The 16,613-nt window shown below is 44.6% G+C and overlaps 1 protein-coding gene across 2 annotated transcripts in view; it reads right to left on the bottom strand.

Annotated features, from left to right (window-relative positions):
* LOC106569546 (serine/threonine-protein kinase STK11) overlaps window positions 1-16,613 on the bottom strand; it is a 76,236-nt gene that overhangs the window by 37,578 nt on the left and 22,045 nt on the right. For both annotated transcript variants that reach the window (XM_014141006.2, XM_045694355.1), the window contains exons 7-10: window positions 16,090-16,217; window positions 5,229-5,286; window positions 3,628-3,821; window positions 1,862-2,071 (exon numbers count right to left, since the gene is read on the bottom strand). In XM_014141006.2, coding sequence (XP_013996481.2) covers window positions 1,884-2,071; window positions 3,628-3,821; window positions 5,229-5,286; window positions 16,090-16,217 — 568 coding nt within the window. In that variant the 3' untranslated portion in view covers window positions 1,862-1,883. The remainder of the gene's footprint in view (window positions 1-1,861; window positions 2,072-3,627; window positions 3,822-5,228; window positions 5,287-16,089; window positions 16,218-16,613) is intronic.

Here is a 16,613-nt window from a genome sequence, read left to right as displayed (position 1 = left end):
TGTACAGTTGAAGTCGGAAGTTTACATATACTTAGGTTGGAGTCATTAAAACTCGTTTTTCAACCACTCCACAAATTTCTTGTTAACAAACTATAGTTTTGGCAAGTCGGTTAGGACATCTACTTTGTACATGACGCAAGTAATTTTTCCAACAATTGTTTACAGACAGATTATTTCACTTATAATTCACTGTATCGCAATTCCAGTGGGTCAGAAGTTTACATCCACTAAGTTGACTGTGCCTTTAAACAGCTTGGAAAATTCCAGAAAATGATGTCATGGCTTTAGAAGCGTCTGATAGGCTAATTGACATCATTTGAGTCAATTGGAGGTGTACCTGTGGATGTATTTCAAGGCCAACCTTCAAACTCAGTGCCTCTTTGCTTGACATCATGGGAAAATCAAAAGAAATCAGCCAAGACGTCAGAAAAAATATTGGAGACCACAAGTCTGGTACATCCTTGGGAGCAATTTCCAAACGCCTGAAGGTACCACGTTCATCTGTACAAACAATAGTACACAAGTATAAACACCATGGGACCACGCAGCCGTCATACCGCTCAGGAAGGAGATGCATTCTGTCTCCTAGATGTGAACGTACTTTGGTGAGAAGTGCAAATCAATCCCAGAACAAAGGACCTTGTGAAGATGCTGGAGGAAACGGGTACAAAAGTATCTATATCCACAGTAAAACAAGTCCTATATCGATATAACCTGAAAGGCCGCTCAGCAAGGAAGAAGCCACTGCTCCAAAACCGCCATAAAAAAGCCAGACTACGGTTTGCAACTGCACATGGGGACAAAGATCGTACTTTCTGGAAAAATGTCGTCTGGTCTGATGATACAAAAATAGAACTGTTTGGCCATAATGACCATCGTTATGTTTGGAGGAAAAAGGGGGAGGCTTGCAAGCCAAAGAAAACTATCCCAACCGTGAAGCACGAGGGTGGCAGCATCATGTTGTGGTGGTGCTTTGCTGCAGGAGGGACTGGTGCACTTCACAAAATAGATGGCATCATGAGGAGGAAAATTATGTGGATATATTGAAGCAACATCTCAAGACATCAGTCAGGAATTTAAAGCTTGGTCGCAAATGGGTCTTCCAAATGGACAATGACCAAATACTTTTTTCCCCTCACTGTATAGTGTAGATCGCAGCCGTTCGTTTCCAATGGGAGAACATTAATCATAGTGGGCAGAACAAGCAAGGAGGTGGGCAGACCCAAGCAAGAGCTAGCAAGATCCTATTGGTGCGTTCTAGCATGCATTTTGCTTATTTCTGTTAGGGAACGCCAATAACTAAATTCGCTCTTGCACTCCTAAACAACGCAATTTTTTTTATTACTTTGGCAAAGGGTAAAGTCTACAAAACTTAGTCCACTCTGTTGTAACAGAATCTAGTTTTGTGGTAACTGTGGTAACTTTGACAGCCCTAGTTTAAATGATAAAGTCAATCTCAATGGGACTTTGATTTAAAAGGATTAGTGCCTAGACTGGTAATAGAAATATGGTCGACTGACCACTGGGGGTTTAGGGTTTGCTGTCGCCATTGTTCACGCTCCACGCTCGCCCTTTGGCTCTCAGATGACTTCCCCGTTAGCACGCAATAGCTAGTGAGTGATGCTCAAGATAAGCCTATTTGAAACGTTCCTATCGTCCCAGAAGTTCAGGGGAAACTTCAACTGAACATAATTCATGATGGTTTTTATTTTAGTTAGTTGGAGTCAAAGTAGTCCAGTAGTTTTTCCAAACGGGTTTGTTAATTATTTTATTTCAGTTTACGAAATAGTTTTTTCATGATTCGTTTTCATTTCCTACAATAACCTTGCGACACACAAACCTACACACACCCCCTTCTCACCAGATGGGTTGTTGAGGTGGGGTCATTGCTGTTTGCAGGTGGAGAACTTGCGTATCTTGCTGGCTGTGGAAACTCCTTTGCGGGAGGGATTGGATGAGGAGGAGGACCTGCGCTCTGGTTTGGCCTTGCTCTCCGTCCCGTTTACACACACAGGCTTGGCCTGGGCCCGGCTCATATCCACCTCAGCCAAGTCCTCCTCTGGTACCTGCCCTGGAGGACAGAGAGAGGGGGAATATAGGCCGGTCAACACAGACACACACAAACACAGAGATGGAGAGACAAACACCATGAACATCTGCAGAGGCAATGACACACCACCTTCAGATAATCTACTGCTTACATCATGTAGAAAGCTCATTTATAAAAACATGTTTTGAGAGAGACGAGACCTTTAGAATAAAACTCTTCCTCCTCAATAGCACTAAAATATCAAAGCAGATAAATACTGGGGGACAAAACATTGTCAAAAGAAAACCCCACCAGAAAATCCACTGAGTGACTGACTGCTTCATCAGATTTCACCTATCGATCTTTCTGACCAGTCGGGTCAAAATATCAATGGCGATTGGGCCAGTGAGAGCAGATGGTAAGAAGAGACAACCAATCAGAGTGGTAATGGAGTTGTGTCTGCACAGTAGTACCCTTTTAAAGTTGTTGTTTTTTCTCAATACATTTACAGATACTAAATGACATTAAGTGACATTATTAAAAAGGCCAAAGCTGTGTGCCAACTAATCAGATTGAAATGTCACCTTATTTAAGGTGTATTTAGCAGACAGACAGAGATTGTGGCTCTGAGCTAATGTTATGAGTTAGTGTTGACTGTTGAGTGAGTGTGTGTGGGAGAGTGGTGCCTGGAATCACCATTCATACTCCCACACTGTAAGCTATTATTAGCTGCATTCACCCACTGCCATTCAAGCTCTCTGTGGTGCCATTGAAAATGTTTTTTTGTTGTTGTAGGTCATCAAGCTTCAAAGCGACAAGGACTACTGCCATTATGTTATCAGTTCCCTTGTTGCCTAGCAACACATTTATGAAAGAAGAAAAGTCTAGCTAACGAGTTCAGAATTCTGCACGGATGATGGTCCCGTGCGGCTCAGTTGGTAGAGCATGGCGTTTGCAACACCAAGGTTGTGGGTTCGATTCCCACGGGGGACCAGTACGCAAATGTATGCACTCACTACTAAGTTGCTCTGGATAAGAGCCTCTGCTAAATGACTGAAATGTTTAAATCCTCGTAAGCCATTATAACCAACTGACTCAGCAAAGAGGATTATATTGATTTAGAAGTGCAACTGTCGACAAAAATGTCTACAGTGCAACAACTGAGGGAAAATGTTACATTTCTTTTAGAATGGTTTTCCCAGAGCTATATGATATACAACACTTAACAGTCTAGACTGGTTACGTCACCCACAAGTGGAATACAGTATTAGAAGGACAACTGAATCCTGTCAAGACTGCAACACTCCTTCCTCAAGCCTTTTAAACAGAAGACACTAAACACTTCTCATCTAACCTTCTGACTGTAGTCTATCGTCTCTCCATCTGAACTCCTCTCTCTGACCCAGTCTTTCCTGTGCTCTCCACCAGGCTCCATTCAGTAGACCGAGAACACAGAAATCTAACAGGCACACTGAAGCCCTGTGTGTGTGTGTGAGTCTCTCTCTCTTTCGCTCCCACTCATATTTTTGTGTGTGTGTGTGTGTGTGTGTGTGTGTGTGTGTGTGTATCACACACACAGTATTTCTCTCTGTGCCTACCTGGCACGGTGAAGTCCTGAGTGTAGATGATGTCATCCTCCTGGTCATAGAACTCCTGGTCGTCCTCCTCGGTGTAGCCGTGCAGGTCCTCCAGGTAGGGCACCACCGTCATGCTACGCCACACGTCCCGGGTCTCCGCGCTGGCTGGGATGGGCACCGGGGGCTCCATTGGCGGGTGTTTTTTACGTACCCAGCTGGGGGGGAGAATGGAAAGGAAGTATTGTATTAGTAGTTACTAAACTAGTCTTGGCACAAAATATGACTTAGGTAAGCCAGTTGGTTAGCCATATACCGAGCCAATAGGCTGACCCACAGTGGTTTGTATCATGACTGAAGTCAGTATTCATATAACGACACCTAGCTACATTTTAATGCAACCCAACCAGATATGGAAACGGAGTGTGTATTTCAGTGTGTGGCGAATGGGGTTGGTTTACTTCTGCTTTCCTGCTTTTCTTTCCTTCACGGCACCGTGCTGCTATAAAGAGTTTAAATGAGGCAGCAGAGACAGCTGTGGAGGGTCTTTCAGTAGAAGGGCTGCCGAGGAGGGTGATTAAGGTTATTTCTCCCGCTCTCTATCCCTCAAGTTCATTTCTTTCCCTTTCACCCTCTTTTTCTCTCCACAAATTGCAGGAGGGTCAAGAACCCCTTTGTAGCACAAGGATGCCTCTGTCATTAGTAACCATGGAAACGAAGTCTCATCGCAGTCGTTGGAGCTCGTTTTAGTTAAGAGGGTTAAAACCCAGAGTCTCCTCTCAAACTGCAGTCTCCTTCTCCTCGAACACACAGAAAGGGAGAAAATGGATTTCAGCATGCTTTGAACAGCTTCTGTCCCCCCTCCCCCTCTAATCCACTGACGTCATCGGAGCACCACGTCAGTATCAGCGAGCCTCAGAAATGGACAGTGTAACTAATAATAATATTAAGCCTATGATGGGACGTGTTGGGGTTTAGTAATTAAGGCGTTTAATGTCACAATTGATAATACAATCATATGGACAAGTCACAGGGATGAAATGGACATCATCGCATACCAATATGGTTTCTCCGTTTCCAGTGTACCATTTCATTTTGAAGCAGCTTGACGGCACCACAAGGTATGCTAAAATACCTATTTTCTGAAAAACACACACAGAGATCAGTAATCTGAAGTCTTTCCAAGGCAAAATGTCATTGTCTGAGGTTCAAGGCTGCTGGTGGCACCCTAGGTCTCATAGTAGGGCCATAGTAATGGCTGGAACTTTATCAAACACATAATTTCCATGTGTTAGATCCCATTATTCACTCCCAGCCATTAATATGAACACAGTGTTGCTTCATCTGCTGCCTCATGTCTCAGTCGGTCTGTCCCTGATGCTGGAAGAGCAGTGGAACCAGAGAATCACAACACATTCATTCTAACTCTGTGTGGAACTCTAGATCAGTCTGATATTAACAGTGACAGGGTTCACAGCATCGCTAAGGGCAAAGAGAGCACAGCCTTCTGTATGGACTGTGGCATGGTCAGGGTGACGTCCATTTTAGTTCAATCGAATCAGATGATGAAAGAAATTTAAGTAAAGACTTGTCTATTTTCAACATGGATTACTTCAGTCACTTACTTGTGTTGCCTGATGTGCTGTATGGAAAACCTCTTGACGGGATCATATTCAAGCATTCCTGGTAAAGACAACCAAGCAGAATGTAAGAACAGAGGAGCGGTGGAGAAAAGAGAAGGGGGGGAATAAATGGATTCTATAGAGGAAGAGAACACATTTCACTGTATACCACATCTGTTAGGTTCCCTGTTTCTTGGCGTCTCCTATCACCTATGCCGAATCAAACTCCCTACGCCGAATCAAATTACTAACAGCCCTATAAGGATCTGCATTTCCCCATCCTTACCACAGCTCATCTTTCTCTCCATACTTACTACGCCATGGCCAGTTGCAAAGACAAGGTGGAGGCTATCCCAGGACAGACAATGGAGACATGAACTGCCCACAATACAAATACTATAACAAAATGTCACTAGAGCATCGTAAAATGCCACAATAATGTTCCCACAGTGCTGCAACAAAAAAATAATAAATGTTCTCTCTCATATATTGATTAGCCTACACTAGGGCTGAAAGGCGGGAACCCTTTTACCGAGATTAACCACCCAAAACCTTTTTCCCGGGTTAAATAACTGCGAGAAACCAGTAAATTGTAATCAATTATTTATATGAACAGCATGGTGTGAAATGGAACTGTTAAATGATATGCAATGTCTAAATCTGGCGTCTCTACAGCCTCTGTATGGTGAATCAACGCTCAGGGTGGGGAGACAGCTCATCTCACTATGGAGCGCAGTTCACAATGCATGTAGACCTATCATGGTTTCTTTTTCTTTTTTTTGACAGGTAGGCCTACATTTGCTGCAGCATAGCTGATGTTACAGTACTATAAAGACCGAATGTGTGTCTAATTTACCAATCTCCATCTGGACTTCGGGGGTCACCTTGTCTTTTTTAATTGTAAAGATAAGAATTATTTTAATTGCAGCTGCAGAGTTAAAACAGCCCATCACTCAAATATCATTGCTTTAAAATCAGTGCACGTGTGAGCACTCTCGCAGTCTTTCTCCCTCTCCAACTCCATTAAAATTGCATCCAAAATAGATCCTGTTCTAGATTGATAAACTTCAGCACATTGCGAAAGTAGACAGACCCATTCACTTTTTCCACATTGTTAGGTTACAGCCTTATTTTAAAATGAATCCAAATAAATAAAAATCCTAATTTACACACACAATACCCCATAACGATAAAGTGAACAGGTTTTTAGAAATATTAGCAAATGTATTTAAAATAAAAACAGAAAGTATTCAGACCCTTTGTTATGAGACTCAAAATTGAGTTGATCCTTGAGATGTTTCTACAACTTGGAGTCCACCTGTGGACATGACAGAAGATGGTGTCGAAGAAAATGGCTGACGTTTTACATTCTCCCAACCAATTGTGCAATTTAGTATTTTTTTTTTGCATAACTTATTTTTTTACTTATTGTGTACATAATGTTGCTGCTACCGTCTCTTATGACCGAAAATAACTTCTGGATATCAGAAAAGCGATTCTTCCAGTCCGCGGGGAGTAAACTTTTTCCTTTAACTAGTCCTGTGCTGGCCCCCCGTGGGAATCGAACCCACAACCCTGGCGTTGCAAACACCATGCTCTACCAACTGAGCTACAGGGAAGGCCGAGTTCTCATCTGTATTATTCGTAGCCATCTATTTACCACCACAAAGCAAAGCTGGCACTAAGACGGCTCTCAACCAACTCTATAAGGCCATAAGCAAAGAAGAAAATGCTCAGCCAGAAGTGGCGCTCCTAGTGGCCAGGAACTTTAATGCAGGCAAACTTAAATCAGTTTTACAAAAATTTTACCAGCATGTCACATGTGCAACCAGGGTTAAAAAAAATAATAAAAAATAAAAAATCCTAGACCACCTTTACACCACACACACACACAGAGAGAGATGCATACAAAGCTCTCCCCCGCCATCCATTTGGCAAATCTGACCACAATTCTATCCTCCTGATTCCCGCTTACAAGCAAAAACTAAAGCAGGAAGCACCAGTAACTCGCTCAATACAGAACTGGTAAGATGATGCGGATGCTACACTACAGGACTGTTCTGATACCAGACACTGGAATATGTTCCGGGATTCATCCAATGGCATTGAGAACTACACCACCTCAGTCATCGGCTTCATCAATAAGTGCGTCGATGACGTCGTCCCCACAGTGACTGTACGTACATATCCCAACCAGAAGCCATGGATTACAGGCAACATCCGCATCAAGCTAAAGGCTAGAGCTGCTCCTTTCAAGGAGTGGGAGACTAATCCGGACACTTATAAGAAATCCTGCTATGCCCTCAGATGAACCATCAAACAAGCAAAGCATCAATACAGGATTAAGATTGAATCCTACTACACCGGCTCTGACGCTCGTCAGATGTGGCAGGGCTTGAAAACTATTACGGACTACAAAGCGAAACCCAGACGCAAGCTGCCCAGTGACGCGAGCCTACTAGACGAGCTAAATGCCTTTTATGCTCGCTTTGAGACAAGCAACACTGAAGCATGCACAAGAGCAGCAGCTGTTCTGGATGACTGTGTGATAACACTCTCGGTAGCCGATGTGAACAAATCCTTTAAAACAGGTCAACATTCACAAAGCCGCTGGGCCAGACGGATTACCAGGACGTGTACTCAAAGCATGCGCGGACCAACTGTCAAGTGTCTTCACTGACATTTTCAACCTCTCCCTGACCGAGTCTGTAATACCTACATGTAATACCTACATGCACAGTCCCTGTGCCTAAGGAAGCGAAGGTAACCTGCCTAAATGATTGGCGCCCCGTGGCACTTACGTCAGTAGCCATGAAGTGCTTTGAAAGGCTGGTCATGGCTCACATCAACAGAATCCTCCCGGACACCCTAGACCCACTCCAATTTGCATACCGTCCCAACAGATCCACAGATGACGCAATCTCAATCGCACTCCACACCGCTCTTTCTCACCTGGACAAAAGGAACACCTATGCGAGAATGCAATTCATTGACTACAGCTCAGCGTTCAACACCATAGTGCCCACGAAACTCATCACTAAGCTAAGGACTGGGACTGAACACCTCCCTCTGCAACTGGATCCTGGACTTCCTGACTGGCTACCCCCAGGTAGTAAGAGTAGGCAACAAAAGCTGCCACGCTGATTCTTAACACTGGGGCCCCTCAGCGGTGTGTACTTAGTACCCTCCTGTATTCCCTGTTCACCCACGACTGCGTGGCCAAACACGACTCCAACACCATCAAGTTTGCTGACAACACAACAGTGGTAGGCCTGATCACCGACAAGGCGGTCAATAGGGAGGTGGTCAGAACTGGCAGTGTGGTGCCAGGACAACAACCTCCCTCAATGTGAGCAAGACAAAGGAGCGGATCGTGGACTACAGGAAAAGGTGGGCCGATGGGGCTGTAGTGGAGCAGGTTGAGAGTTTCAAGTTCCGTGGTGTCCACATCAACAAACTATCATGGTCCAAACATACCAAGACAGTCGTGAAGAGGACACAACACAATGTACCCCCCCCTCAGGAGACTGGAAAGATTTGGCATGGGTCCCCAGATCCTCAAAAGGTTCTACAGCTGCACCATCGAGAGCATCCTGACCAGTTGCATCACCGCCTGGTATGGCAACTGCTCGGCATCTGACCGTAATGCACTACAGGGAGTAGTGTGAACGGCCCAGTACATCACTGGGGCAAAGTTTCCTGCCATCCAGAACCTATATAATAGGCGGTGTCAGAGGAAAGCCCATAAAATTGTCAGAGACTCCAGTCACCCAAGTTAGACTGTTTTCTCTGCTACCGCACGGCAAGTGGTACCGGAGCGCCAAGTCTAGGACCAAAAGGCTCCTTAACAGCTTCTACCCCCAAGCCATTAGACTGCTGAATAATTCATAAAAATCACCACCGGACAATTTACATTGACCCCCCTTACACACTGCTGCTACTCGCCATTTGTTTGTTATCTACGCATAGTCACTTCGCCCCCACCTACATGTACAGATGACCTCAACTAGCCTGTACCCCTGCACACCAACTCAGTACCAGTGCCCCCTGTATATAGCCTCGTTACTGTTATTCTTATTGTGTTCATTTTTATTTTAGCCTACTTGGTAAATATTGTCTTCTTCTTGAACTTCACTGTTGGTTAAGGGCTTGTAAGTAAGCATTTCACAGTGAAGTCTACACTTGTTGTATTCAGTGCATGTGGCAAATAAAGTTTGATTTGGAAAGGCACACACCCGTTTACATAAAAAAGGTCCAAACAGTTGACAGTGCATGTCAGAGCAAAAACCAAGCCATGAGGTCAAAGGAATTGTCCGTAGAGCTCCAAGACAGGATTGTGTCAAGGCACAGATCTGGTGAAGGGTACGAAAACATTTCTGCAGTATTAAAAAGGTCCAAGAACACAGTGGTCTCCATCATTCTTAAATGGAAGATGTTTAGAACCACCAAGACTCTTCCTAGAGCTGGCCGGCCTGCCAAACTGAGCAATCGGGGGAGAAGGGCCTTGGTCAGGGAGGTGACCAAGAACCCGATGGTCACTCTGACAAAGCTCTGGAGTTCCTCTGTGGAGATGGGAGAACCTTCCATCTCTGCAGCACTCCACCAATCAGTCCTTTATAGTAGAGTGGCCAGATGGATGTCACTCCTCAGTAAAAAACGCACATGGCAGCCCACTTGGACTTTGCCAAAAGGCACTCAAAAGGACTCTGACCATGAGAAACAAGATTCTCTGGTCTGATGAAACCAAGTTGAACTCTTTGGCCTGAATGCCAAGCGTCACGTCTGGAGGAAACCAGACACCGCTCATCACCTGGCCAATACTATCCCTACAGTGAAGCATGGTGGTGGCAGAATCATGCTGTGGGGATATTTTTCAGCAGCAGGGACTGGGAGACTAGTCAGGATTGAGGGAAAGAGCAAAGTAACCTACTCCAGAATGCTCAGGACTTCAGACTGGGGGCAAAGGTTCACCTTCCAACAGGACAACGACCCTAAGCACAAAGCCAACACAACGCAGGAGTGCCTAGTCTCTGAATGTCCTAGAGTGGCCCACCCAGAGACCGGACTTAAACCCGATCGAACATCTCTGTAAAGACCTGAAAATGGCTGTGTAGCAACACTTCCCATCCATCCTAACAGAGCTTGAGGGGACCTGCAGAGAAGAATAGGAGAAACTCCCCAAATACGTGTGCCAAGCTTGTAGTGTCATACCCAAGAAGACTCAGGGCTGTAATAGCTGCCAAAAATGTGCTTCAACAAAGTAATGAATAAAGAGTCTGAATACTTATGTAAATGTAGTAGTATTTTATTTTGAATAAATTTGCCAAAAAAAAAAAAATTCTAAAACCAATTTTTGCTTTGTCATTATGGGGTATTGTGTGTAGATTGATGAGGAAATAAAACAATTTAATAAAACTTTAGAATAAGGCAAATGTGGAAAAAGTGAAGGCATCTAAAAACACACAATACCAGTCAAAAGTTGACACCTACTCATTCAAGAGTTTATTTTTACTATTTTCTACATTGTAGAATAGTGAAGACATCAAAACTATGAAATAACACATATGGAATCATGTAGTAACCAAAAAAAGTTTCCATCCTTTGCCTTGACAGCTTTGCACACTCGTGGCATGCGCTCAACCAGCTTCATGAGGTAGTCACCTGGAGAGTTCCCACATATGCTGAGCACTTGTTGGCTGTTTTTCCTTCACTCTGCGGTCCAACTCATCCCAATTGGGTTGAGGTCGGATGATTGTTGAGGCCAGGTCACCTGATCCAGCACTCCATCACTCTCCTTGGTCAAATAGCCCTTACACAGCCTGGAGGTGTGTTTTGGGCCATTGTCCTGTTGAAAAACAAATGATAGTGGGACTAAGCGCAAACCAAATGTGATGGCGTATCGCTGCAGAATGCTGTGGTAGCCATGCCTTGAATTCTAAATAAACAGCGTCTCCAGCGAAGCACCCCCACACCTCCTCCTCCATGCTTCACGGTGGGAACTATACATACCGAGATCATCCGTTCACCTACTTTGGGTCTCACAAAGACACGGCGGTTGGAACCAAAAATCTCAAATTTGGTCTCAGACCAAAAGGACAGATTTCCACCAGTCTAATGTCCATTGCTAGTGTTTCTTGGCCCAAGCAAGTCTCTTCTTATTGGTGTCCTTTAATAGTGGTTTCTTTGCAGCAATTCAACCATGAAGGCCTGATTCACGCAGTCGCCTCTGAACAGTTGATGTTGAGATCTGTCTTACTTGAACTCTGTGAAGCATTTATTTGGGCTGCAATCTGAGGTGCAGTTAACTCTAATGAACTGTGGGTCTTCCTTTCCTGTGGCGGTCCTCATGAGAGCCCGTTTCAGCATAGCCCTTGATGGTTTTTGCGACTGCACTTGCAGAAACTTTAAAAGTTCTTGAAATTTTCCAGATTGACTAACCTTCATGTCTTAAAGTAATGATGGACTGTCATTTCTCTTTGCTTATTTGAGCTGTTCTTGCCATAATATGGACTCTGTCTTTTACCAAATAGGGTTATCTTCTGTACACCACCCCTACCTTGTCACAACAACTGATTGGCTGAAACGCAATAAGGAAAGAAATTCCACAAATTAACTTAAAGCAAACCTGTTAATTGAAATGCATTCCAGGTGACTACCTCATGAAGCTGGTTGAGAGAATTCCAAGAGTGTGCAAAGCTGTCAAGGGAAAGGGTGCCTACTTTGAAGAATCTCAAATATATACTGCTCAAAAAAATAAAGGGAACACTAAAATAACACATCCTAGATCTGAATGAATGAAATAATCTTATTAAATACTTTTTTCTTTACATAGTTGAATGTGCTGACAACAAAATCACACAAAAATAATCAATGGAAATCCAATTTATCAACCCATGAAGGTCTGGATTTGGAGTCACACTCAAAATGAAAGTGGAAAACCACACTACAGGCTGATCCAACTTTGATGTAATGTCCTTAAAACAAGTCAAAATGAGGCTCAGTAGTGTGTGTGGCCTCCACGTGCCTGTATGACCTCCCTACAACGCCTGGGCATGCTCCTGATGAGGTGGCGGATGGTCTCCTGAGGGATCTCCTCCCAGACCTGGACTAAAGCATCCGCCAACTCCTGGACAGTCTGTGGTGCAACGTGGCGTTGGTGGATGGAGCGAGACATGATGTCCCAGATGTGCTCAAATGGATTCAGGTCTGGGGAACGGGCGGGCCAGTCCATAGCATCAATGCCTTCCTCTTGCAGGAACTGCTGACACACTCCAGCCACATGAGGTCTAGCATTGTCTTGCATTAGGAGGAACCCAGGGCCAACCGCACTAGCATATGGTCTCACAAAGGGTCTGAGGATCTCATCTCGGTACCTAATGGCAGTCAGGCTACCTCTGGCGAGCACATGGAGGGCTGTGCGGCCCCCCAAAGAAATGCCACCCCACACCATGACTGACCCACTGCCAAACCGGTCATTCTGGAGAATGTTGCAGGCAGCAGAACGTTCTCCACGGCGTCTCCAGACTCTGTCACGTCTGTCACATGTGCTCAGTGTGAACCTGCTTCATCTGTGAAGAGCACAGGGCGCCAGTGGCGAATTTGCCAATCTTGGTGTTCTCTGGCAAATGCCAAACGTCCTGCACGGTGTTGGGCTGTAAGCACAACCCCCACCTGTGGACGTCGGGCCCTCATACCACCCTCATGGAGTCTGTTTCTGACCGTTTGAGCAGACACATGCACATTTGTGGCCTGCTGGAGGTCATTTTGCAGGGCTCTGGCAGTGCTCCTCCTGCTCCTCCTTGCACAAAGGCGGAGGTAGGGGTCCTGCTGCTGGGTTGTTGCCCTCCTACGGCCTCCTCCACGTCTCCTGATGTACTGGCCTGTCTCCTGGTAGCGCCTCCATGCTCTGGACACTATGCTGACAGACACAGCAAACCTTGCCACAGCTCGCATTGATGTGCCATCCTGGATGAGCTGCACTACCTAAGCCACTTGTGTGGGTTGTAGACTCCGTCTCATGCTACCACTAGAGTGAAAGCACCGCCAGCATTCAAGTGACCAAAACATCAGCCAGGAAGCATAAGAACTGAGAAGTGGTCTGTGGTTACCACCTGCAGAACCACTCCTTTATTGGGGGTGTCTTGCTAATTGCCTATAATTTCCACCTGTAGTCTATTCCATTTGCACAACAGCATGTGAAATGTATTGTCAATCAGTGTTGCTTCCTAAGTGGACAGTTTGATTTCACAGAAGTGTGATTGACTTGGAGTTACATTGTGTTGTTTAAGTGTTCCCTTTATTTTTTTGAGCAGTGTATTTTCATTAACTCTTTTTATGTTACTACATGATTCCATAGTTTGTCTTCACTATTATTCTACAATGTTTAAAAAAACTAAAAAAACTTAGAACCAGTCAAAAGTTTGGACACCTATCTCTATCTCTCTCTCTCTATCTCTATATCTATATATATATATATATATAGAGGAGATCCTAGCCTACCTATTTCAGGTAATACATTTATGCAGTATTAACCTTATATTTAGCTAATTAATAATGGGCTATGAATAATAAGCTAACTTGTAGCCTCTGTCTCTTACGCAACATGCAAGCACTTGTTCTCCCATGGCCTCTCCTTAGCCCTTGCAGTCCCATGTAAGAAAAGCTAGACTAGAATAGGTTGCTTGACTTTTTATTTTTTTAGCATTTCTTACATCAAGAATTTGCATCCCTGTTCAAAGTCTTTTTTGCTGAATATTGAATACAACAGCCAATAGAACTCACAGGTAGTTTGGAAGAAGAGCAGACGAGTGATGGGTATAGGCTATAGCAGTTATTTGTTCAGACCCATAACCATTCAAATCAATCTTCGTGATGAGAAGTGAAAGCCTTCTGCATCTAATTCTATTATTCATTGATGTCATTAGAATGATTAAGATAAGGATGACAAAACATATTTAATTTAAACTGTTGAAAGTGAGGAAGGAATGAAGCAACAGAGAGAAAGATGTAGCTAATAACAGGGGAAATATGGGTCAGCCTACTAATTATACAAATAGGCCATATATTTCCAAATTTAAATCAAATTTGCTAGCCTATACTTGTAACATTGCTGCACCAGAATCGCATGTTCTCTCACTACTTTATTATGATTTGAATGATGGGTCTAATTTCAGTCCATATAATACAGTTTTCACACGCAAAAAGATTAGCTTACTGGAGCTAGTTGAATTTATTTCCCCAAGAGAGCATATAACCAGCTACGTCTATGGGCTTTTATGTTTTTCTGTCGTGCGTAATGTGCAGCAGCCTATATCATTTATGTATTTGATAACTGCACAATTATTTGGGCTTGGCCTCATTAAAATGTCATTAATGTAGGGCTCATAAAATGTATTTAATATATGGTTCATCAGGCTCAGCTAGCACCCAGCTTGAATGTTCATGTTGATCAAAGCTCTAATAAACCCAGATATATTTACCGGTATATGCTTTTGAATGACACTTCTGGTTTTGTTGGGAAATACTGGTTTACCTCCGAGAAAAGTGATTTATTCTCGGGATGGAACATTTCTAAAATACCGGGAAAATATTCAACCCTAGCCTACACTAAAGCAGTAATTCACATCTTCAAAAAGGACTTTTGCTCCTGGTTCGATAACGGGCTGTGTCGCAGCCGGCCGCGACCGGGAGACACATGAGGCGACGCACAATTGGCCCAGCGTCATCCGGGTTAGGGAAGGGTTTGGCCGACTGGGATGTCCTTGTCCAATCACGCACTAGCGATTCCTGTGGCGGGCCAGGCGCATGCACACGGTCGCCAGGTGTACGGTGTTTCCTCTGACACATTGGTACAACTGGCCTCCGGGTTAAGCGGGCAGTGTGTCAAGAAGCAGTGCGTCTTGGCAGGGTCGTGTTTTGGAGGATGCGGGGCTCTCGACCTTCGCCTCTCCAGAGTCCGTACGGGAGTTGCAGCGATGGGACAAGACTAGCTACCAGTTGGATATCACAAAACCAGGGAGAAAAAAGGGGTAACAAAAAAAAATGTATATACTTTTGCGTCATCAGTGATGCAGCGCTTAGAGCATGACTATGTTAATACATTGTACATTTGAAGTACGCCATGCGTGCTGATGGTATTCATGGGTGTGCTGAAGGACACCTTTTGTGCCAGGCAGGGAGCTTATTTTAGAGACGGTAATTGCAGGGTAGCTCTCAGACCTGGGCTGCATCACCAGACACACAACTATACGTCACACACACACACAACATACAAGCAATAGTCCACTGCTGTTCCTATATCAATGGGAAAGTGTGCAGAGGAATTTCAATAGCGCGCAGATTATGGAGTATCGTGTTATTCTGAACACACTGTTCTCAGGGCAGGCACGCGGTTTAGACTAGCAGAACTAACTCTTTGCAGCAGGTTAGGAGAATTAGATCAAGAAAAGCGTCATGTTCACGTTTTAGTTAGCCTATCTAGCTGTAACCAGGCCTGCCCTGAGAACACCCTATTCTTCCACTAATGCATTCTGCATAGATTACAGGCCTCCGATTATGAGTCAACGTCATGGTGCCATCTACTGGACAAGCTCAGACAACGCCACAGGGCATCTCTCAGTCTAGTCCAGTGATTCCCCCGACTAACGCAGAAGGATGGATAAATAGCAGTGTGTTGTTTTTTTCCCCTCCAGCCCAGCAGTAACATTCAGACGATCTTCCATCTAGACCATGAGGAACTGCATTGGGTCGTTGAAGTTGACCTGGAAGAAAGCTCTCCATGACCGGAGTGATCCACTTTGACGGAGTGCAGTGTAAAGTGATGAGCTGAATGAACAGCTAAGTCAGTCATCATGGTCACCCTCACCTTGCAATAGGTCTGACAGGGAGGGGCCACACTCCTCAGGAACACTGTAGTCTCCCTTCCCAATGTTCTCAAATAGCTTATAGATGTTGTCCCCTTCGAACGGATATAGACTCGTTGTAATGTTGTATCTACGGCAGGGAAAAGAGAAAACAGGCACGATATTATACACCATGAGTTTGAGACTTCATGTTATCTGATATGGACCACAAGCTATGTATAACTAATTATAATTAAAATAGAAAAAGCCATTCGAAGACTCCCTGCAATGTTCAGGTTTCCATGAGTAAGAACACAAAGGATGTTAAAAGAAGATCAACAGAATGGTTGTCATCCTTTCAGATCAACACAAAGTCTTTAGGGCCGGTGGGTCACGGTCAGAGAGGGGGGGGGCCGGTGGGTCACGGTCAGAGAGGGGGCCGGTGGGTCACGGTCAGAGAGGGGGGGGGCCGGTGGGTCACGGTCAGAGAGGGGGGGGGCCGGTGGGTCACGGTCAGAGAGGGGGGGGGCCGGTGGGTCACGGTCAG

This window comes from Salmo salar, chromosome ssa14 (genome assembly GCF_905237065.1).
Source record: "Salmo salar chromosome ssa14, Ssal_v3.1, whole genome shotgun sequence".
Classification (NCBI taxonomy): domain Eukaryota; kingdom Metazoa; phylum Chordata; class Actinopteri; order Salmoniformes; family Salmonidae; genus Salmo; species Salmo salar.
Note: the sequence above shows the minus strand (reverse complement) of the source record. Positions and strands in the feature narration are given on the sequence as shown.